Source organism: Brachyhypopomus gauderio, chromosome 3 (genome assembly GCF_052324685.1).
Source record: "Brachyhypopomus gauderio isolate BG-103 chromosome 3, BGAUD_0.2, whole genome shotgun sequence".
Lineage (NCBI taxonomy): Eukaryota > Metazoa > Chordata > Actinopteri > Gymnotiformes > Hypopomidae > Brachyhypopomus > Brachyhypopomus gauderio.
The window spans coordinates 24,710,066-24,734,317 of record NC_135213.1 but is presented as its reverse complement, the minus strand read 5'-3'; the positions used below and the strand labels follow the sequence as shown (position 1 = coordinate 24,734,317).

The 24,252-nt window shown below is 43.3% G+C and overlaps 1 protein-coding gene across 7 annotated transcripts in view; it reads right to left on the bottom strand.

The window, feature by feature from the left end:
• The window catches only part of ank3b (ankyrin 3b), an 85,580-nt gene that overhangs the window by 56,019 nt on the left and 5,309 nt on the right, over positions 1 to 24,252 (bottom strand). For all 7 annotated transcript variants that reach the window (XM_077000597.1, XM_077000598.1, XM_077000599.1 and 4 more), the window contains exons 2-3: positions 1,890 to 1,991; positions 770 to 868 (exon numbers count right to left, since the gene is read on the bottom strand). In XM_077000597.1, the coding sequence (XP_076856712.1) occupies positions 770 to 868; positions 1,890 to 1,991 (201 nt within the window). The remainder of the gene's footprint in view (positions 1 to 769; positions 869 to 1,889; positions 1,992 to 24,252) is intronic.

Sequence of the window (24,252 nt, the reverse complement as noted above, 5' to 3'; positions counted from 1 at the left end):
GTGCCCTTGAGCAAGGCACCTAACCCCAACTGCTCCCCGGGCGCCGGGCTAGGGCTGCTCACCGCTCTGGGCATGTGTGCACCACAGCCCCCTAGTAATCACTAGTGTGTGTGTGTGTGTGTTCTAACTGCACAGATGGGTAAAAAGCGGAGGACAAATTTCAATTGCGGTGAAAAATCACAATTGACAAAATATGGCACATTTACATGTGGAAGCTGTTGATGTGACCTGAGCTGCGTTTGTGACTGTGGGAATTTCCCATCAAGAGCAAAAGCAGACAGAGCTGTGTGCAGGACCACACCCCCAATATGGCCCAAACCATGGTAAAAGTTCACGCTGGCCAACAAACATGGGTCTCTGAATGTTTGCTTGCTTCCTTCTTTGTAGACATGAGTCTGGTAAGTAGTGCTGCATTGAGTGGATGACTCATTCACTGTAGCTAGAATGCTTTTCCTGAAACTGTCTTCATAGGCACATTTCTGTCCCTGTCAGCAGGGCTTTGTGTGTACAATGTTGCTGATATGTTAGTTACTATTGAATAGAGCTCACTGGGGATGGGGGGTGTTTCAATTAACATTTAGAAATTTAACATTCAAGTAATTGATGTGTTGCCTAAAAATTGTCCAACACCTACGTAAAAGGGGTTAAAATGTAGACAACTGTGAACTTCCCCTTTAAGTGGTGTGCAGGACTAAGCTAAGAGTAGCTTACAGTCTTACTGGTGTTATGTAGTGGCAGTCCAGCAGCTCCCAGCCCAGGCTGCACTCACCTTAGTAGCTGCATCAATAGTGGCTCCCAGTTTGATAAGCTGTGCAACCACCTCCACGTGACCCTCTTTAGAGGCGAGGTGAAGAGCATTCAGGCCATTCTGCAGAGAGAGAGAGAGAGAGAGAGAGAGAGAGAGAGAGAGAGAGAGAGAGAGAGAGAGAGAGAGAGAGAGAGAGAGAGAGAGAGAGAGAGAGAGGGTGGGGTGTGTGCTGATGAGTTTTTAAGCCCTGGATGCCTTTAATTGTACATGTTTCACATTGCAACATTAAAACCAGCAGGTGAGCTGGGAGTTTTCCCACTTTTAAAACAGACATTTTCTGGTGTTGAGTAGACCCCTGAGCATACTGAGTGTTTAGATGTGAAATCTGAATTAAGCAACTTCATAAGACAGAACTCCAGTTCCCAGGGTGAGTGAGTCCAGCTACAATTCAAAACAATGTGCAGGGCTGTCACTTCACTGGTTTTAATGCAGTTTTAGTGTACTACTTTGCAGCTGTTTCCCTTGTTACTATATTGTTCTGTACGTATGGTTATTGATGAAGAACTCAGTTAAGAAGATTTAAAAAAAATAATTTTATTTTGTGTTTGATGTCTTCTTAATGCAGCTCACAAGCAAAGGGGGGTGGTCACGTGGTGTCCTGTATCACCATCTTTTAAGCACATGCCCATATTTTCATACCTTTTCTTTGAACCATTAATTTAAAGAATTGTCACATTCCATGTCATATTCTTGCCGCCTGTGGATCCATGACTAAATCCAAGGAGCTCGATGGCAATCATACACAATGTTTTCTTCTTATTGTTCTCATCATTGATATTTAAATTCTAGATTCTCTTAAACTATTAATTAACTTAATCCAATTCCAAAATTCAAATAGTCTTACTTAAAAAGTTCAGTGTTATGTATGGAATCACCTAGCATGCAACAGAAATAATGTGCAAACAAAAATAAAGCTTTTCTTCTGTAGATTAGCGAGCAAGCTGAATAGCTGTTTGGGGGATTAAGATAGTTGGGGTGATCAGATGAACAAAAACCCATAATTTCATGGATGCATAGTATAAAAAACTAAGCTACATTTAATGTCATATATTGGCAAAGGTGAAGTTTGTATACAACTGACCTGATTGCAAATGTTGATGTCCACCCCAGACTTCAGGTAATCGAGGGCTTTTTCTAGGTTCCCTGCCCGGGCCGCTCGCAGGTAACTGGCATTTGTGTCCGTCTGCATGATAGAAAGGGCATGAATTTAGTAGGTTTTTGCTTTTGAACAAGGAACTTTCTACTCCACTGACCTACTGAGGTAGTTCATGATGTCTGTACAGAATAACAGATGGAAGCTGTGTGTGTGTGTGTGTGTGTGTGTGTGTGTGTGTGTGTGTGTGTGTGTGTGTGTGTGTGTGTGTGTGTGTGTGTGTGGTGTGTGGGAGGGGTTCAACTAGCTCAAAAGCTGCATCCATTTCAATGGTCCTGAACATGAGACATCCTTCCTGTGCCATACCTTTCAATCACATTTTCTCACCAAGACACTTCAAGACAAGCCTAACCATCATAATCCAAATCTGTACCCTCAATATAAACAGTTTAGTAGTAGAAAGAGCAGCCTAGACAGACTTGGAAGGAGACTCATTTATCATCGATCTGTTCTTGATAGCTACAACTCTCTGGGCAGAGGAGAAGGCAGACGGAGAAGAAGGTGGCTTCTGAGCTAAAACATAGGCTGACAAACCTGCAGGCACTTTTACACATTTGATTTAACCCATTTAACCCCCCAGCAGGATTGAAGCCTTGAAATAGGTCTGCTACAGCATAACATAAAACAAGCTAATGCTTTAGCCTCTAGGACTTGGTGTGCTGCAGGCATGACTCAAAGATCCAAAAAAAAAGATAATTATAAGCAATATGAGCTTTTAAGCACACGAGAACTACGAGAAGTGAGGCATGTGAAGCTTCCAGACTATGCAAAATGACCACAATATCATATTCAGGTAATTTCAAATCCAGATAACGATACCTATCACGGCATAGTACATCTTCTTTAAAAGCCAATTAATAAATAGTTGTATGAAATTACTACAGAGTGTATTAGCCATAGACTGTATTGGTATTATGGTATTAGCAGTTAGCTAGCTAGTTATGTGCTAGCCGTGGGTGGTCAGACCACTAGTTTCCTCCATTTTAACGATTCTTAATCAATTAACCAATCGTTATCTCCTCCCACTCCATAGTGCAAACCCAACGCTCCACATTTGTCTGAAATCTGATCGTGAGTAGGTATATCATATATTTCATTGTCTGTTGTATTGCCTGATATAAGGAATACATAAAAAAACCAATAATAAGACAATTCATTTTATATCGTAATTATTGTAGAATAATGATGATGTAGAGTCAAATCTCAAGGTATGCTCCAGCAATTCTGAAAGACTGGCATTATGGCGGGTATGATAAATGCAACTGCACAGATTCACATAAACCATCGTCGGCAGGGGTGTAGTGGGGGGGGGGGTCGCGGGGGGACGCTGACCCCCCACTTATTTTAACAGGGGGATGCATCCCCCCCAGTGGTGTAGTGGGAGTGTGTAGCGGGGGAACAGCGACCCCCCACTTATTTTAACTGAATGTGGCTCTTGCTAGGTTTATACATGATGCGTTAGTAATTCGTCAACTCCTTATTACTTTTTACTCCACTTATTTTTTTAGGACTACACCACTGATCGTCGGTAAGGAGCATGCACCTCCACATGAATGACTTTTATGTTTGGAGCGATCAGTGTTCAGCGCTCGATGCCCAGATGCAGTTTTTGATTTTGAAATGTTCTTTTCATCAGTGCGCAAATACATCCGCAGGGATCAGGATTGTTTCAAATTTCAACTGTAGCTGAGAAAACGTGTGGTCAGCCTATGGCTGAGAGAGAGAGAGAGAGAGAGAGAGAGAGAGAGAGAGAGAGAGAGAGAGAGAGAGAGAGAGAGAGAGTGTGTAAGGGGGTGGGGATTGCTGTTGCTGCAGTGCTGTATCATAATAAAGCTTTTCGACACACCCAGACATCCATGAACAAGCGCTGCAAAACGCCTTGCGACACACAAGCTCCCTGCACTGGCTTACATGTGAAAAACCACATCCACATTTGAACACACGTATTAATAAAAAATAAAAATAAATAAAAAATTATCACACAACTATTATGACATTATCATGCCACTCACTTTTATGGAAGTTCTCAGTGACTATGATGGTGGAGGATCTTGGATTCCACTGCCTGCTTTTAACCCGATATATCTCTCAAATAGCATTTACCAATCAGATATTAATATAACTTTATTCCATAATTGAACTTTGCATGAACATCACCATTCCTTCCAGCAGGGTTAAAACATCACTCTCACTCTCTTCAATGGAGGGTAATCCTCTGCAGTATGTGGGTGCTCTGCTTTGAAGATCTTTCTCTGTGTGTGTGTGTGTGTGTGTGTTTGTGTGTGTGTGTGTGTGTGTGTGTGTGTTACTAGAGATCAATCTGTGTGTTCTGAAAGGGAGAGGAGCAGACTCATAAAATTCAGAATCTTTTCTCCTTCTCTCCTGGGGTTGACACGTTTTACTTCCCCCACCCAATATCCTCACATCCCACAGGACATTGATTTCACTTGCAAGGTCAGGAGCCTTCAGGATTTATAAGTCAATAATCAATACAAAACTAATTAATCTGTTTTCAACTTCAGTTATTTCCTGTGGAAATCCCTTGCCCATGCATAACTGGCCTACATGGAGTTTGTGTACATATGAATAGTGACAGCATCCATCCTGCCTGGTGGGAAAATGACAACCGAAATCTGGATTGTGCAATACAGTGTTAGTTTAGTCAAAAACAATGTGAGCATGAGGGGTTTTGTAAGCCGAATCCTTCACAGAGTGTGAGAGGAAGTTGCTTTAGACACCAGCTAGCTCACAGAATGTGTGCTCCTAAGGGGGAGGGGACATAGTGTCCTGTCTTTGAGGCCAGTGTGGACCGGAGGACAGTTCAGTGTTAACAAAAGCCCAGCCTGAGGCTTAATGTCCTGCCTACACCAACACACTCTCATTCCCACCTGCTGCCACCCACACCACTGATTTTCATTTGGTCCACACAGCATGGTGAAATAAGGAAGTACTTTGACCATATGCTCATTTTTCCCCCTATAATTCACTTGTATGTGTTCCTCAGAGTGTACAGCTGTGTCTGAAAAGTATGTTAACCTAAAATGGTCCATTTTCAAAGGATGGCTACATTCTTACAAATAAATACATTTCAGACACAATTTTCTTCTGCCAATACATATCTGGGCCCAGTACCTTAAAGACTTGGATGAATGTTATCATTTGTGCCAGGGATGTGCACTCCAGAACACTCCAGAGTGATAACTTGAAGTTCCATGTCTCACATACCATTTCTCTTCACAGAATAGGGCTGCCAAGGGGAAGAACTGTTTATATATGTGTTCATACCCAGAGGTAATGCTGCAGATTAGCATTTCAATGCTACAAATCACACACAGACATACAACCTCACGGCTAATTCAAATAAGACTAGGCCCAGTGACTTGATCCTGCCCTACCCTAGGATACACTTAAGAGTGTACAAATGTGATTACACTGCATCTTACGATTTTAGCTTCAAAGCAGCCACCCTTTACACTGATGATAACTTTGCACACCTATGACACTCATGACACCAGGTCTCAAACGGCGGTCCTACAGGTGGTAACTGTGTGCCCCAACAACCAGGACAAAGAGCTCTCTGGCACCTCAGAGCACCTTCCTGAGCAATAGTTCCCATCACACCAAACTTCTCCTTCAGGGAGCACACCCAGCACGTGACACTTTACACATATTCTTCATGCATCATTCGCATCACACGTCATGGAATGTTCCTGATAGCCTCACAGGACAGGCACACTTTCAGACTAGGGATGTCCCGATCCTATCTAAAAACAGACTAATGAATGCTGGTCAGTCTGAGGAGCTCAAAATCATGTGCAGGTAATAACACCCTGAAAGAGAGGGTGGTGTGATGGGACCGGTGGTTGGAGTGCTAATCTACCACCTGTAGGACCTCTTTCCTCTTTCAGGGAGTGACCGTCTTCAGCTTTTCCTACAATCAGTCTCAGTATGTTAAAATGAATATAAAAAACGTACATTCAGTTAGGTGTGTCCTAAAATGGGAAAGGAAAAGCTGTCTGTTTCAATGACCGATTCTGATGATCTCACATTCCAAGGTTCTCTTCCGCTCACGAGGACATTGGAGCGGCGCTTCCTGAAGAGGCACTGAAGTAGCTAAGAAATTTGGTGTTATTACCTGCACATGATGTTGAGCTCCTCAGACTTTTCAGTATTCATTAGTCTGTTTCTTTTAGGTGAAGTAATTCTACTCTAAAATACTCTAAAAACATCTATACAGCTCTCCCCCTTACCCCACAAACGAGCAACTACCAACTTATGATTAAAAGCAGTACGGAACAGACCAAGTAACAAACTCCTCTGACTCAGTAAAGGGCAAATACATCATGTTCTCATGTGAGGCGAGGAAAGTCATATATCATGTTCTCACGTGAGGCTACGGAAGTCATATATCATCATGTTCTCACGTGAGGCTGGGGAAGTCATATACCAAAGCTATTATGAAGGTCAGACACTCACTGCATTGATAATCATGTCCAATAGCCGTGATGCATAATAACATACAAAGCGCTCCACATTTGTAGTATGGGACTAATTATTTTCTAAATATTGCTGCAGGCTCTGTTGTTTATTATTAACTATCATCAACTTTATTTGTGTAGCAAAGACAGCACGTCAATGTACTGCAAAATCAGTTAGATAAAAATGACATATGGATTCGAACAAATAATAGTTTCACTAAAAACAAGCATTACAAAAGGTCTAAAACTGCATGGTAACATACTGGGAGAATAGCCAATTAAGACACAGAGCAATTGGCAGCAGGAGAAAGAAAGAACCATGACAGAACTGCCAATTGAAAGCACAATCTTGAAAAGTACTCAAATGCCTGGGGAAAATAAACCAGCTTTTAAAATCAGAAATATCTATTGTGCAGGATGATTTGGTAAAAAAGCGGAAGACTGCTCCAAAGTTTCAAAGCAGCCACGGAAAATGCCCGGACACCTTTAGACCTTAAGAAAGAACGTGCAACATCTAGAACCATCTGATTAGCAGCTCATCTGGCTTGCAGGCAGGAATGGAGGTTAAGATTAGAGATGCAGCCTGGAGTCATGCATGAAAAGGATGTCCTTGTACCGGAGCAGCGTTGCACACAGAGCATCAGTCTGGCTGCTTCATGCACCAATCACAAAACACACTCACCAAAAAAGCCTCGATAAAGCCATGCATCTTGCTGGATCTTCCGTTATTGTACTAAATTGGTGCGTTATACTATCCAAACCTTATTTAAAGTCTCCAGAAACAAGCTCCACCAATCAGAGGACACCATGAGTAGGCTAAAGCCTACTTAGCCTCATATCTGAAACAGAAGCATTTGTGATGCTAAGCTCTTTCAGCTCTGCTGCACTCTACTGAGCCAGCGGTTGAAAGAGGAGCCGCAGTTGGTCAGCGCAGTGCTGTGTTGCAGTCATAGCCCGTTCCCGTAAACGTCACTCCACATGCAGCCACGCGCTGTCTCCTCCAGGACCTCATCCAACCACGAGGCTCCACCAAACCCCCCAGTGCGCGCGGCCCCGTGCCGAGGAGTTAGAGGCCAGAGACCCAAGCTGGTCTTTTTAAAGTCGGCACTTACGAATTCTAGACTTTCCTCTTCCTCCTCCGCTGCCATTTTCCCCCTGTAGCCGGGAGTGAAACTCGAGTATTCAATCAGCTAGATCCCAGGGCTGGGCACAGAGGGTTAAGTCAGAGCTAAAAATACCTTGCCGAAGAAGGCCAGGCAGTAGCGGGAGGCGCGTCCCGGCCAGTCAGTTCGACAGATGCTCGGCCTCGTGCGGGACGCAAGACACTCTCCCATCTCGTCGCCTAGGCACCACTGGCAAGGGCTACATCATCTTTCTGCCCCCGTCGTCAGCAGTGACGAGGCAGGATGCTAGCTCAGCTGGCTACGTCCCGGCCGCAGCTCCGCTCTCAGCCAAGTCCAGGGCCCAGGACGGTGGGGGGATGGGCACGGCTGCTCCTCCAGGCTCCTGCACTTACCATATTCGTAGGCACCAGCGGGGTCTGTCGCGGTCGAGTGTAATCATGATCTGACGGAGGGGGCGACCGAAATAGTGGCGGGGGTTAGTGTAGCGGTGGGCCTCCCAGGCAGAGATCCGTCCCCAGCGAGTCTTACTGTCAACCTGCTGATCAGCTGTTTTCAGTCCCCCTCCCTTCCTCTCCCCCGTGCTGTGTGAGGCTCCAGCCGAGGCGGGTGGCAGGGCGGGCATGCCGCTCGGCTCAGGAGGCTTTCAGTGTTGGGAAGCAGTCAGCCATGGTGAAGAGCAGCAGGCCAGCTTTCAGGGGGATTTGGTGGCTTTTTCCTTGGGTATTATCTGCATGGCAGAGCGGGCCATACCAGTCCTTCCTCATCTCTCTCTTTATCTCTCTTTATCTCTGGCTCTCACTCTATCTATCTCTCATACTGAGAAAAGCTGCAGCGGAGTCTGTTTACATCAATGACATAGCTGCCACCCCATTCCCCACACACACACACACACACACACACACACACACACACACACACACACACACACACACACACTATTAAACCCCCTCCCCTGCATGCCAGACGCCAGCTTAATTAACTCAATCAATGCAGTAATACATCTTGGATTTCAAAATGACCTCAGCTACACAATTCAAGTTAGAATGAATCACAATCGTCTGAGCCAGCATCCTCAGCAGGACAGCCAAATATACAGGTAAGAAATAATAAAATATGGGTCTGAACTTTCAGAACCCTGTAAATGGCTCTTTAATCAATTTTAGTATTAATTAGAGAAATGGAGCGTGTCATCATGGGACAGTTGAAGGTGCCCCAATGCCAAAGTCCAAGCTACTCCACCCACAGGCAGCCGTAGGTAAACGTCAGGGAGTTTTCCCAAACACAGCCCTGGCACACGCTACGTCTGGCGAGCTCGTCTGTCTGGTACAAGGTGTCTGCTCAGGAGCTGAGGGAGGCTCCATTTAGGATTTTCTCAGAAGGACAGTGTTGCCATAGCAACGGCCCCGTCACTGCAGGAGGGATGCCAGTACTTGATTAGAGTTTTGAGATTTGATAATGGCATTACCAGTGTAATATGTTGCCTATACTTAAACCTTTGAACCTGCAGAAAGTGTTATGTTTGGTTCTAAAGGATGTGTAAAGCTTTTAGTGTAAATGGAGTATTATTTTTCAGATGCAATTTCAGTGCAGCTGAGTAACTGTGCAAAGTTTAAAGTACAACTGAGGAGTCAAGGTCAGAAAGTTATTTGATGTAAGTTAATGTACAGTAAATAAGAAGTTAATTTCAAGTCCTTCACATGTGAAAAATATTAAAGACAGTACTACAGACGCTCAAGCTCGCCCTCCCCTTACCCACTCCAGGAATGTTAATGTTCTGACCTGCACAGGGAGGCCATTCCAAGGGCAGCCCCCACTGCTCACTCTGTGTGTGTGTGTGTGTGTGTGTGTGTGTGTGTGTGTGTGTGTGTGTGTGTGTGTGTGTGTGTGTGTGTGTGTGTGTGTGTGTGTGTGTGTGTGTGTGTGTGTGTGTGTGTGTGTGTGTGCGTGCGTGTGTATGTGGCCATGACGGTAAAGGACAGTGACCACAAAGCTCCTCTTCCCAGTTCTTCCAGGGGCAGAAACATAAGTCACATTCTATGCTGTACTGAGGGATACTGGCTGTCATTGCAACCACCAGTACCATCCTTTATTCTGACTTTAAGGGCAAAATACGGGGTAGGACATACACACACACACAGGCACACACACACAGGCACACACACACACACACACACACACACACACACACACACACACACACACACACACACACACACACACACACACACACATGATTTTACCAAGCTGAGCATGCAGGATCCTATATCCACCCCCCCCCTCTCTCTCTCACTCCCTCCACTAAGCAAATGGCAGCATTACAATTCTTCCTGTGATGACTCTCTCATTCACTTCTCCCCCCACTTGTTGTTGAAGGAGCTCTGACTCTGTGAACACTCACCATGACTGCACAATCACTGTGTGAAACCTTGTGAAACTGCTCATCTAAGTAATCAATGGACTCTTTATATAAACATGTATATGTTTTAAATGTTAATGGTATCAATAACCATGATTACATAGATATCTAGACCGACACACCAGAAATCCAATCTCTAAATCCAGATCAATAAACCCGTCCCTATGGCACAGGACGAAAGTCTTCCAGAACACAGATGCAACACAGAGTGCTGAACACAGAGACCAACAACGCACCCTCTCCACAGTCAACATTAAAGCTCCTACATCAGATTCTAGTGGATATCAGTTTACATAGCATTGACACCAAGCAATTTTGTAAGCTTCAGTAAGCAAGATGAGCCTCGGGATTGGTTAGATGAGAGCTACATGCTTGCTATGAAGGCACATATGTAATTGGCTGGCCACTGGGTTCAGATGACTGGTCTGTGGATAGTGAAGCATTCCAGCATAGCATAACTGATGGAGTGAGCACAAAGCTCACAAGCAGAAACTTTACAAACGAGTCCCTTTTTTTTTTATTTACACAAAGTCAAGACTGAAGAGGGAAATTAGCCACAGTTTGGTAGTATATGGGTGAAGAGTTCAGAGTGAGTGTTTTGTTGTAACCATCAGATTCTTGCTTTCTTGTTCCTCTTTTGAAAAGTGTCAGTGTAGAGTGTGTGTAAGACAGGAAGTACAACACAGGGGGGAAGTGCCTCTGAAGAACAGCAGCAGTCACCTCACTAGAGGACTGTACACACATATACACATAGAGGACGGCACACACACACACACACACACACACACACACACGTACGTATACACACACACCCATACGTATGCACACACACACACACACTCGCGCACGCACGCACGCACGCACTTACGCACGCACACACACACACACACATACACACACACACACACACACACACACACACACACACACACACACACACACACACACACATACACACACACACCAGGTACCAGTCACCACACACCTGAAAACATGAGCCAAGCTGACCCACATACACCTAAATCCAAAGCATCTAAAACACAAAGAGCTACTTCTCTAGCTAAAATTTCAGATAAGCCAGTCTGCTCTATATTTGACCATATAAGCCAGACAGTATATAACTAAATAAAACTAAATCACCGTAAAATTAAACTGTAGCAGCACATTCTTCTCTCATGCTGATGTTAAAGGTCAACCTGGCTACTGTAGAAAAGACACGTCCTCTCAGCAAACATCAATTAATAAACATCATCATTCACTTTCTGAAACTCTTCAAATGGCATAACAGAACCGTGCATCATTTTACAATTTTTTGACATAAAAAGCAGTCCTTATAGCACAATTTCTGAAACAACTAACCCATGTAGCCTATCTATTGAACTGGTGCACTAAACCTTAAGCACATTCTCTGCATTACACTCACTTAGAAATTCTAAAACACACTTTTTGCAAAACACAGTTGTTCACATAAGACACAACATTCAAAACTGAAAACCAAGTGTTTCTTCTGGAAAACACTGCCCTGCAACTGCTACACTCACCTGCCAAAATTCATACCCAGTCCTCACAGGTTACAACACTTCTAGCTGATTTTTACAAATCTTTAGCCATCAAAGCCTAATCCCTATAAAGATGCCACATGTTGCAAATCTTGGTTTCCACATCAAAGGAGTCCAATATTGCATAGAGATGACGATGAAGAGTACGAGAATGAGGAAGAGAATGAGCAACCATAATGGATGAGATCAGAGCCACTCTGGTTGACCATGTGGTCAAGCATGTGTTGGCTTTTCTGGAGGCAAAGTGTCCAACCTTATCTGTGCTGCTACACTGTAGCATCATCCAGACATTTCAAAATGATAATAGATATGTAGACCTATCCTCTATACATACTACATCATGTACTAAGCTCCAGACTATTCTCTGTCCTGGCTCCAAGATGGTGGAATGATCTTCCATTAGTTGCTCGGACTGCAGTCTATTGGTGTCTTTAAGCGTAGACTGAAGACTCACCTGTTTATTGAGTTCTTAACAGAGCACTAACTCAGCTGATACCACTTGCCGTTGTTCTTAAATTGTATGTCTGTCTATGGTAATTTGTGCTTATTGGCAAATGTTTAACTTGCAAAACACTAGGTAATGACATGACATTGACTCCTGTAGTTTAGTAGTAGTCTGACTCAATGGTATCTTGAATTCTGGCCTATCCGTAATATTACCTAGGATGAATTCTGTGATCAGATGCAAAGCACTTTGTAAGTTGCTCTGGATAAGAGTGTCTGCTAAATGCCGTAAATGTAATGTAAATGTAAATGTACTAGGCTACCCCTTGCTGGGTGGCTATTCACCACAGAACAGAAAGAGACCAACATCAATATGGTCAGAGCCAACAACTGCACCAAACTCTCTATTGCTGTTGAGTTCTTTTTGGCATGGAGGTGGTTGCCAACCCCACCAGTGCAAATACATTCAGCAGGTGATGGAGGACAAAATGGATTTTGTCTTTTTTTTTCCCTTTTTTGTTGTTTATGTGTTTACAGTATATACAGTTGCTGTAGTGTTCATGCAAAACAAAAACAAAAAACTTCCCCTTGTAATGGCATTATACTTTAGGGTGTAAATGTACTGAATATGCAGAAATAACCTCAATATTTGTGAATATTCATGTATACATGAGACCTCTTACAGACCTTCACAGCAGACCACAAACTAAACACTCAAACACATGGTAGTAGTGTTTTCCATTTGTCACTTCAGTGTGTAGTCACTTATATGAAAGGATAATCATCTGATATTTGTGTGTAGCGTTTAGAACTTTAGATGCAAAAATATGGTTTTGGCAAGAGTTGCAAGAGTTTTAGTTAAAGTGTGTGCTTTTTCCAAAAGAGATGTTTTGCCTTTTGTGTGTGTAGCATTGGCTGCCGTGTGTTAAGTTTCGACAAAAGAGCCATACTTTCAGAAATTGGGTCTTAGCGTCTGCAAAAAACTGTAATTATTCTAATGCCCAGTGCACTGCATAACCTTGAATCTCAAACTCAGCCTGCAGCTAACAGTTTTACAGAAACTGTTAATTTAAGTTTAAAGCAGAGACCACATGTTTTCATATTTCAGTATTATATCTTGACAGAAATAAAAAGGAGAAGATGAAGATAAGAGAGAGGAAGAGTTTAAGTGAAAGACCATCAATCATGTTATAAATCATGGACTGTCAATGAGACAGTTCGGTTTAATCTGCCCAGCTAAACACACGTGTCTACTGGTAGAATTTACAAGCAAACCGGCAAGCAAAACATTCATCAAGGAAAATGTATTGAGTGGTTATCTCAGCAAAGCCTCCAAACTCATATTATCTTGATATATCTGTCCTGTAGTCCAACCGTTACCTTGAACAGGGAAAAGAGGTGGAACTTTCACTGTTGAGCAGTGAAATGCAGAAAATGTTAGCAGAACTGTAAGCAATATGATAATTCCTAAAGAACATTACAGTTTTTTTATTGGTTACATGCAATGTTCAACCAGAAAATAATTACTGTCTCACCTGACCTCTGTCTTTTGTTGCCATAACTGATAAATGCATTTAAGCAAGCATAATAAAAGTGTTTAAAATAAATATAAATGAATTTGGTTACTTTTGCTGTGTTGTGAAATTAGAATTAGAGGAATGAGTGGGGTGGGGTCATCTAGAACATTCTCTAAGAAGCCAACGTGCTGAAGATGACACTGCATTACTGACACGTATGAGCAAGAGATGTGTTTAAAGAACTACAGTGCTGTAAAATCACTATCACACCCTGAACATGTCTAAGGGTTGTGTTCAAAGGGGCACCTGTATGGGGTGATATTTAATATTTAAGCACACTTCACCAGTGAACTGGATGGAGAGAAAACACTGATGTGTGGAAGAAATGTTTGCAATATCTAAAGACCATTTAGCAATTAATTATAACCTTTGTATAAACTGGTTTACATGTTGCTGTGAAACAGAACCCCCACGTTCCCCATGTTTGGGAAGCTGGTAAGGTGGGCGTGGCTTGATCCCAGAGGCGGTTTCAGAGCTCTGTGTCAGTCCGGAATCAGTGACCAATGGAGATTGCAGAGGAACGCCTTCATCTAAGACCCTCCCACACGTGAAATGTGTTCCAAAAATGCAAATGAAAACAAGTTTCAAGTAACCAATTATATTTTAAAAATATACTTTTGATATATTTTTTTCTGTTTTGCATTCACAACATACACTTTCTGCTCTTGATGCTAAGAATTTTGCCTGCAGATTTACTTTTGCTTCTGTGGAACTATTGACACAAAAATCACACCATACACCTGCCTTCAAACCTGTCAAAAACCCCGAGCTGTCCTAAAAGAATCCTCAGTTCCCATCGCCTTAATTTGCCTCAAAGAATGAAGAACAGCGACTCTGCCGGAAAGTTCCATCCCACAGGAGATATGGCAGTACTGATACAAACTCACATATTAACACACCTGCACAGACACACACTTGCATATGGACACACCTGCCGTGAGCAGACAAACACTTCAGCAAAGGAGAGGTGTAACTGTGGTGTCTGTGCACTGTCCTGGTTAGAGAATATCTAACAAAATTTCTTGCGAATAAAATGGATATAGGTGCAGGACTGCATTAATGGTATTTGCCTTCAGACATCTAATGTACAAACACCAGGTGAGGAAACTCACATTTCCAATGGTGCAAACACTCCAGATCTATAAAGTGTGGCTATTGCCACAGTGCCATGTCGAATTGTACAAAAGATCATTACTGCTAACATCAAGGGTCAGTGACAAAATGTTGGAGCAGGTCAAGTGAACCAGAGAAACAAGAAAGTGTAGTGTCTTTCTTCTTATGGGAACAGTATAATGTGCACAGGTGAATACAATTACTTTCAATAATTATAGAGGTGGAGGATTCCAGCTTATCTCTGGGAGTTAATGAGGACCAACACGGGATGAGGACCATGTGGGCCTCCAGCTCAACCCGCCTAGGGACAGCAGACAAACCCGAACAGAGCGAATGGGTTAAGTCGGTTTTTCTCTACCTCCCTCCCTCTCTCTCTCGGTCTGTCTCTCTATTCCTAAAGCAGCGTAGAGATGAGATTGCTTACTCAAGGTGAGTTATGGCACCCCCTGCCAACACCCTCCCCCCAACCATTTATTTAATGCTGTGTCTAAATCACCTCCCATTGTGTTGGGCTGCGGTACATCATAATCAGATCAACACTGGATATGTGCAAAATCTCAGCACTATGTAAACAAATATCAGAGGTGCACTGCGTAGGATTTCAAATGAAGCAGCAAACATTAGCCTCCCCTGCCTGCCGCTTGGAGACCACGGAGCCTGTGTGGAAACCGCATGACATAAAGAACAGCCTGGGTGTGCTTGAGTAGCACAACAGAAAACCATTTACATGTGTAGTGTGCTGGTGCAAGTGAGGGTGCCACAGACATCCATGGCAGGATGAGAACCAGTGCTGCTTCCTGGATGGGAGAGATGGCATTATTCTGCACTCATTATTCTGCACTCATTCACGGCAACACCAGCCAATCCTTGACATCCATATATCTGTGATTGTTGCTGAAGGCAACTGGTGCTCTGAACAGCAGCTAGACGTTAGTTGGTGGGTGGAAATTGGCATAATGACTAAAAATGACCAAGGTATACTACTCTAATGCTTAAACATCAACATCATCATTCATAAATATGAATATATTAAACAAACCTTTTACAAGGTATAAAATATTACAAAATGTTATTTTATTGTTAAAATATAAAGTTATGATCTGAATCTCTAGATTACCTTAGATCCTATGGACAATGACGTGATCAGTGTCGGTACAGAGCAATACCATAAACACACACACACACACACAAACACACACACACACACACAGAGAGAGAGAGAGAGAGAGAGAGAGAGAGAGAGAGAGAGAGAGAGAGAGAGAGAGAGAGAAAGAGAGAGAGAGAGAGAGAGAGGGGTGGAAGACCAGGCAGCGTAGTTCATCATTCCTGCTCTCATTCTCTATGTTATTATGTTACAGGAAACTTAAAAATATATATGCATTCTAAAATTTCTAAAATTTAAGATTTGTGTGTGTGTGTGTGTGTGTGTGTGTGTGTGTGTTTGTGTGTGTGTGTGTGTGTGTGTGTGTGTGTGTGTGTGTGTGTGTGTGTGTGTGTGTGTGTGTGTGTGTGTGTGTGTGAAACAAACCTTTCAGAGAATTCTGAGAATGAACCGTACATCACCTGGGTAAATTTTCAGAAAACATCATTTAGTAATCAGACTGATCAGATGCAGCACATTTTCCCAAAAGCAGATTAGCCACTCCCACATATGATGAAACAGAGACCCCTTCTGGTGATTACATTTACTGCATTAGGATTAAACTGATGCAGCCTAGTGGAGTGATGGACTGTCTTTTGTACTGACATTCGTGTTGTAGTTATTTGGGTTGTGTGTGTATTGTTTGGGTTTTAAATCAGCAGCAAGCCTCTGGCAATTCCTCCTGCGTTACATTCTCTTACAAATCTATTTTCCATGCCCACAAGGTATTGTTTTGTTCTTTATAAACATATAGCCAAGACAAATGTCCTTTGGCTTTTAGACATTTTAAAGTGATGTCATCTAGGGCAGAGAGACAGAGAAGCTCTGAACTATTATGCTGGACAAAATACAACTTCGTGCTGAACTGCTTTGTAAGAATTCTGTATATGGTACGCTTCTACAAATGACAAGTGTATGTCCATGATAAAGACCAGACACATTGGGTAGACCAGATTTATAAGACTGGGTCTGCTCTGCCTGGCTGAAAGTCATCATTACAAAAAACCCAGCAAGAAATGAGACAACCATTATCTCTCATCTAAACATGGAAGAGTACTCTGTCAAACCTCTATTGTGTTTACAAGGAAGGGATTTTTTTGTCCATTTAATTTAGCTTTTCTTGCCTTCTATGCAAGTTTATAGGGATTAAAATTGACTGGGTTCCATTATGAGCCATTCTTGGCAATGGTCCTTAACCTGCTTTTCTTTGAGCTGCCCAGAAATAAGATGTAGTACTTTTAGACCACCCCTATCCTCTCACAAATGTAGCAAAGAAAGGTTAATGGAAGATGGTTGTTCCAGGAAAAAGTTGAAAGTTGAATCACAGGGATCACAGGGAAAATGTGACTGATTGGGAGAGTAACAACTAAAAAGGTCTTTTTCTGGATACAAACAAGGATATGGGTAATTTTGCCCACCTATTTATAAGCTGCAAAACCACATCTGTGAGTGGGGTGTAGTTAGCTGGGGTAATCTAATAGAGGGGATGACTAACACCCAGGTAAGTAAATCCTAGTTTTTAAACCACAAATGGAATTAAAATCTGAGAGTTGAGCCTCTGTCATAAACAATACTACACATTTGTTATTATTTATTTTGCCACCTGAAAGCACTTATCAGGTCAAGTAAGGTAGGGAGGGTTTGCTTGAAACTAGAGTACAACAGAATATTGTCATTCACATACAGGGCTACTGGTGTTGTGTATCTCTATTTCTATTACTATTATGTTGATGTGTTTATGGATTGTCATGGCTAGCATTATTAGCTGGGGAGATAAAGGATTGTCCTGTCTTATTTCTCCATTCAGCTTTAAAGGGTGTAGACATAATGCTGTTAGTTAAGATTTCAGCACGAGTTAGAGTAAGAATGCTTAGCAACCTATCTAAAAAATGTACCCCGTACAATCACACCAAACCTTTCTAGAATTTAGTTAGCTACTACCTTCGCTGTGTCGACCAGCACAACAGTAATGTTGTTATATAAATACATTTTGATTGATTTTTTGATTGATATTGTCAGGGCTGCAGGATTTCTCATGGTAAGACTTTATCTTCTCTGTAAACATCGAATCTAGTCAAAACATTAAGGTCATTATTAAAGCAGCACAGGTAACCCATATATAACATAATATATTTTTAGTCATATTTGGTAAAACTCTCACTATCTCCTGAAAGTAGTATGAGGTAATTTGTGCAAAAATCTGGCTCTTCTGGCTCCGCCTCGTCTTCCTAATGCCAACTGCAAGAATCAATTCAACCATTTAGAGGCAGGAGGAGTGTCAGAGCCTGAGCTAAAGCAAGGATCAACATCAGAGCTTCTCACAGTGGGAAGAGATATGGAACTTGGACGGATGCAGAGTTATCTACATATTTTCCTTACATGATTTTTATGCAAAAAATTAACCACAAAGCTAAAATTGAAATCCTGCAGCACATTTTTTTTATTTTACCACTGACAACACAGGCTAAGATTAGCTTCTTTTGGTTGGTAAGGCTACTGTTGAGCATTTTAAATGTCCAGGCAGATGTTTTGGTTTGGTGTTACATTTACGTGTGTCTGTGCTCTCACAGCTAAATGTTCTTTTATGTGATGTGCTGCTTACTTAGGACTATTCATTAGGCTACACTTTCTGTTATCAACCATCTAATCACTGAAATAAATTGGCACCAAATAGATATTGCTGTAGATGATGTTTCATGTCAAAAAGATTCAGTTCTGCTTGTCTGTTGGCCAACATTGTTGACATTTCATAATGTGCACAACAGCGTCCTCAGGGCTGGAGCAGAGAGGGGGAGGGGCCTGTAAGTTATACTTGTTTCAATTTTCAAGCTCAATTAAACTATTAATTCTGGACCTCTAAGCCAAGCTGCCTGGAGGTGCAGTCTTGGGTAGCAGAGCAAAGAGTTCAGGAAGAATGAAGCTGTTCTGGTCTTTGTAATTGTGAGAATTATATCTGCTGAAGCTAAATAGTTTGGTAAGTACTGGAATAACAGGAAAATGTTTTGCAACTCTGATTTTGTCCTGTTTATTTGTAATTATTTTTTTAATATTCTGTACAGTGCAGGCACCACTGCCAAATTCCAAATACATTCTAGACTGTTATAGGAAAAGGGTTTTTTTAAGGATCTGACTGATGGCGAGTTTGACTTCCACTTACCAGTTTCCATGCTCTCTCATACAAAAAAATTAAATAAAATAACATACCAAGGGGAACAACTTGACAGATGTCAGAAAAGGTGGGTCATCATTATTTGTCCCTTACACATATCCAGATATAATCTTACTCAGAGTTTCTCAGCAAATAATAAAATAGATGCCAAATCAACCTGCAGTGATACTAAAGACCCACAGATCTGGGTATGAAGGGCATGTCCCCAGAATCAGCTGGCCGGATGATCGCTTCATTTTAACTACAGCCTCAGAGGTTAAATGTAGATAAAGTCTTTGGCTTTTATTTGCTGTATCCTACGCATTACTTGTTGTAGCTTGACAAGTTTATACTACATCACAGAATGAATCACAGAAATTCTACTATTCTACTATTAAAAATCAGAACAATTACAATAGGGTTCCAGTACCTGTAGTGCTTGGACCCCTAAAAAAATTACAGATACCAGAAGCTAACAAATGGACCACCATAAACATAACCCCAACTGAAATACACCCACCTGAGCACAATACTTCAACTGATATACACCCGCCTGCCACACAGTAGGCTAAACATCCTAAGGAGCCCCAAAACTAGCCCAATTATGTTGTCATGGTGAGGAACAGCATGCTTGACAACCAGAACAAATGCCCCTGGGAACTCAGTAGTAGCACTGTCACAACCAAACTAAACTGAGACTTTATCAAATCTAGTTTTGTGTAGAAAGCTAAAGTAGATACTACAGTTCAACATAAAGGTAGTAGTGTCATCCAGTGTAGGATCAGCAAAGTGCTCTTCAAAGGGCCACTGAGTTAATGTTCATGTACTCACAGCCTCCTGGTTGTAGTCAACAGTTTCTGCAAATCATCATATGTTAGGTTGTTTTTTTAGGTTACCAGGAGTTCGGTGGGTGAAAAATCCCATAAAGCTGGAATGGAGATGAAAACCAAAGAGGACAACCAGATATTTCTCCCTTTGGTTAAAGACTTTTTGTCACTTGTTGAGTTCAGCAGTGATGTCAGGGAAAAACATGATTCTTTGGTTATCGATAAGTATAGGTTTTTTTTCATTCCATTTTCTTTTTTTTTTCATAGCCATTATGACCCGATTCATGCTCTGGTGGTAGTTTAGAAATGTCATTATCACTATCCTGGGTCATACCACTAAGCACAGTTCAACTTCCTTAATATAGTGTGTGCTCTCTCAAGCAGTAGATTCCAAAGTTTTTCTGCAGCAAATACATCAGTTGTCCATTACTCCAAACATGAACACATAACAATCCAACTCAAACACTAACCATAAACATTACTTTCATAGCAGTATTGTATCATCTTGACTGGTGTTAATTCTGTCTTCAGCTTCTGTGATGCACATCATAACTGCTATCAGATCACCTTATACATTCTATTGTGTTTAGTAGCCCCTCAACTCCTGATACAATATCTCCTTTCATTGCTTGGCTAACAGTCAGGATTTGGTCTGGGCTACATTCCATGCTAGCATCTGCTGCTTCTTCATTAGCATCAATGTTAGTTTGCTGTGTCTGGTGCAACATGGCAGTCTCATTTTGCAGGTTTTTGAGCTCTGCTGGTTTTGATGCCATTTAGACTTTCACTTTGCTTTTAGGCAAAGAAAAACCGAAACAAAGCTCTGCCTCTATGGATTAACTGATGTTTTTTGGCTGTCAAATTTTAAAAACTTTTTACAGGGATTTCGACACGTCTGCTCAGCACCGCACCATAACTGGAAGCCCCCGACCTAACCACTATGTATCTGATTGGGCTTAAAAGTGCGGACAACCCTTTGTTTGATTCAGTCGGCACCCTATAATTACACACTGCATAGCCTGCAGGAGGTGGGGTGATCCTGCCGTAACCCCTGCTGAGGAACACACAATCTGGCGGTCATCTTCTACACACAGCTATAGGACACAGCATCTCCATCCACAGTCCTGCAGTCATCCCCCTCTCTCTCCATCCTCATTTTCTTTCTGCAGTGCATGTGGCTTCTCTCAATGACAAGAACCATTATGTCTCAGCAGCTAAATGGCAGATCGTCACTGCATCCTGTAGACTAAAATGTCCTCCTATGGAGATTCCATGCTCTGCAGAAACTAGCAATGGTAGTGGGTGGTGCTGTAGGGTGGAGAACCCAACCTTGTTTCCTCTTGTGCTAGCAGAAGGACGAGACGAGACCACAAAGATGCATGTCCAACGAGAACAGCAGCAGATCCCTAGAACATCTCACGAATAAGTCAGGCTGATCAAACACGTCAACAGTACGATCCACTGGGGAATGGTGGAAATACACTTCATTCTTGCAAACTCTACACATGGTGCCCTGTTCGATAGAGGGCGGCAGGAATTGTGGGCAGAGACTGTGCACAGTGTTGTGGTCCTCAAGGACAACTTCACATTCATCTCGATGTTTTATGTTCATGCTGAATGGTGAGCTCACATCATGCAAAGCATTTGCGAACTGTGATTCATCCAACATGGCAGTGGCAGAGAAGGAAGGAACATGGGTTGAGATAGCAGCTGCACTCCGCTCCAGAGGGTCCCTAAGTAGTGTCCTTTCAACATCATCAAACAAAAGACATTGTGAGTGTCAACTTTTTTTGGTTCTCTTGTTGGGTGGGCAGTTACATGGTTCCTATGTTTGACAGTGGGATATATTCCAGTTTATTTGCTACAAATAGGCTTTGCTCGCTAGAAAATCTTGAAAACACACGCAATGACTGATGGGTAAACTTTCATGTTATTCACTACTCCCTGAACAATAGTCAATAACTGAACATTCAAATTGAGCCTTTTTACTCCCTATGGTTTGGGATCTCCCTTAAAATGGTGGAATTGTTTGTGTAATCCACTGTGGAGGGAACTACCAGGGCAATTGGAATACACCAGTTTGATGGGGGGCAGGGAAGGAGGTGAGTCCGGGTGAGGGAGGAACCCCAGACGGCTGCTGTCTGCCCTCCACTCACCTCTGCTGCCTGGCTGTCTTTCGTGGAAAGCAGAGTAGCCTGGCCATGCTTGCGGACCTGATTTTGTTATTGACTACTCAAACAATTCCCATGCCAAGAGCCGGCTGAGCCTACGTCGTACTACTCATCGGACTCCAATAAACAAACATACAAACAAACAATTAGTGCATGCAGTTAGTGACTAAGCCCAACATGCCGTCTGTACTGAAGAGCCATTGCAAGTTCGGTCCATTCAGTTGTATTAGCCCAACAACATTGGGGTAATAGAGAAGTCATAAAGCTTCTGAACAACACCTGAATAAAAGAGATTGCAGGCTGCTTTGAATCAGATTAACAGGGTCCATTTAGAAATGAAGATGACAGGCTGGTCCCAGCCAGGAAAGGGGGGGATAATGGGTATAGAGAGGACGAAGGAGAATGGGATAGAGAGAGAGGGGGGGGGGAGAGGGAGAGAGGGAGGTATAATGGGATAGAGAGGGAGAGGGAGGGAGGGAGAATGGCAAACGGAGGGAGAGGGAGAGAGTAAAAATGGGAAAGAGGGAAGGGCAGGGAGAAAAGCATAAAGATGAAGCCGGCTCTTGATAAGTGACAGGATTGATGTTGCTGGCTGGTTTGCATGCCCAAGGGACTGGGGGTGTTGCTGGTGGGTGGGTGTGTACACAGACCTTGATTCCTCACCCCCATCAACACTCACCAGTCCTGCAAAGGAGAACAATGCTACACTCCAAACATGCATAGTAAGGGTGACGGAGGAAGTGAAGAGAGGGTGGAGTAGAAGGGGGAGAGGTGAGCGAGAGGAGGAAAAGGGGGAGAGGTGAGAGGGGAGGAAAAGGGGGAGAGGTGAGAGAGGGGAGGAGAAGTGGGAGAGGTGAGAGAGGGGAGGAGAATGGGGGAGAGGTGAGAGAGGGGAGGAGAATGGGGGAGAGGTGAGAGAGGGGAGAAGTGGGAGAGGTGAGAGAGGGGAGGAGAAGTGGGAGAGGTGAGAGAGGGGAGGAGAAGGGGGAGAGGTGAGAGAGGGGAGGAGAAGTGGGAGAGGTGAGAGAGGGCAGGAAAAGGGTGAGAGGTGAGAGAGGGGAGGAGAATGGGGGAGAGGTGAGAGAGGGGAGGAGAAGGGGGAGAGGTGAGAGAGGGGAGGAGAAGGGGGAGAGGTGAGAGAGGGAAGGAGAATGGGGGAGAGGTGAGAGAGGGGAGGAGAATGGGGGAGAGGTGAGAGAGGGGAGGAGAAGGGGGAGAGGTGAGAGAGGGGAGGAGAAGGGGGAGAGGTGAGAGAGGGAAGGAGAAGGGGGAGAGGTGAGAGAGGGGAGGAGAAGTGGGAGAGGTGAGAGAGGGGAGGAGAAGTGGGAGAGGTGAGAGAGGGGAGGAGAATGGGGGAGAGGTGAGAGAGGGGAGGAGAATGGGGGAGAGGTGAGAGAGGGGAGAAGTGGGAGAGGTGAGAGAGGGGAGGAAAAGGGTGAGAGGTGAGAGAGGGGAGGAGAAGGGGGAGAGGTGAGAGAGGGGAGGAGAAGTGGGAGAGGTGAGAGAGGGGAGGAGAAGGGGGAGAGGTGAGAGAGGGGAGGAGAAGTGGGAGAGGTGAGAGAGGGGAGGAGAAGTGGGAGAGGTGAGAGAGGGGAGGAGAAGTGGGAGAGGTGAGAGAGGGGAGGAGAAGGGGGAGAGGTGAGAGAGGGGAGGAGAAGTGGGAGAGGTGAGAGAGGGCAGGAAAAGGGTGAGAGGTGAGAGAGGGGAGGAGAAGTGGGAGAGGTGAGAGAGGGGAGGAGAATGGGGGAGAGGTGAGAGAGGGGAGGAGAGGCCAGGAGATGCAAATTAAGCAAAAATGTATTCAAGCTAAAGGCTCAGGGTTTTCCTACCACTCACCCCATCTTCTGCCTCTCTCTCACAATTAACAGGGGCAATCGAGTAAACTGCTGTCTACACACTGATCTATAGACATACACCTGCACAGAACTGACTTGTCCAGGAAATTAGTTTAACTCCTGTCCTGTGGGAAACATGAAAGATAAGGGCCATCAACTCTCTCTGTACCCTTCAGCTGCTGGAAGTGTTAGAAAAACTGAAATGTGACAGTATGATGCTACATACACTTACAAAACAATGTATTAGTTGACTGAGTGTTTTCAGGCAGCTATTAGAATAAGGATTTGTAGAATAGTTTGCACACACATAGTTGTTTACCAATTACTATTAAGTTCTCCTTAAACCCGTCTTGTTCGGTTCTGTGTTCTGTATTTTATACAAAGCACAACTAAATATGAATATAAAAATCTACTTACATATATGTTATTACTTAACCCTCTATGGCATGAATTTTTAT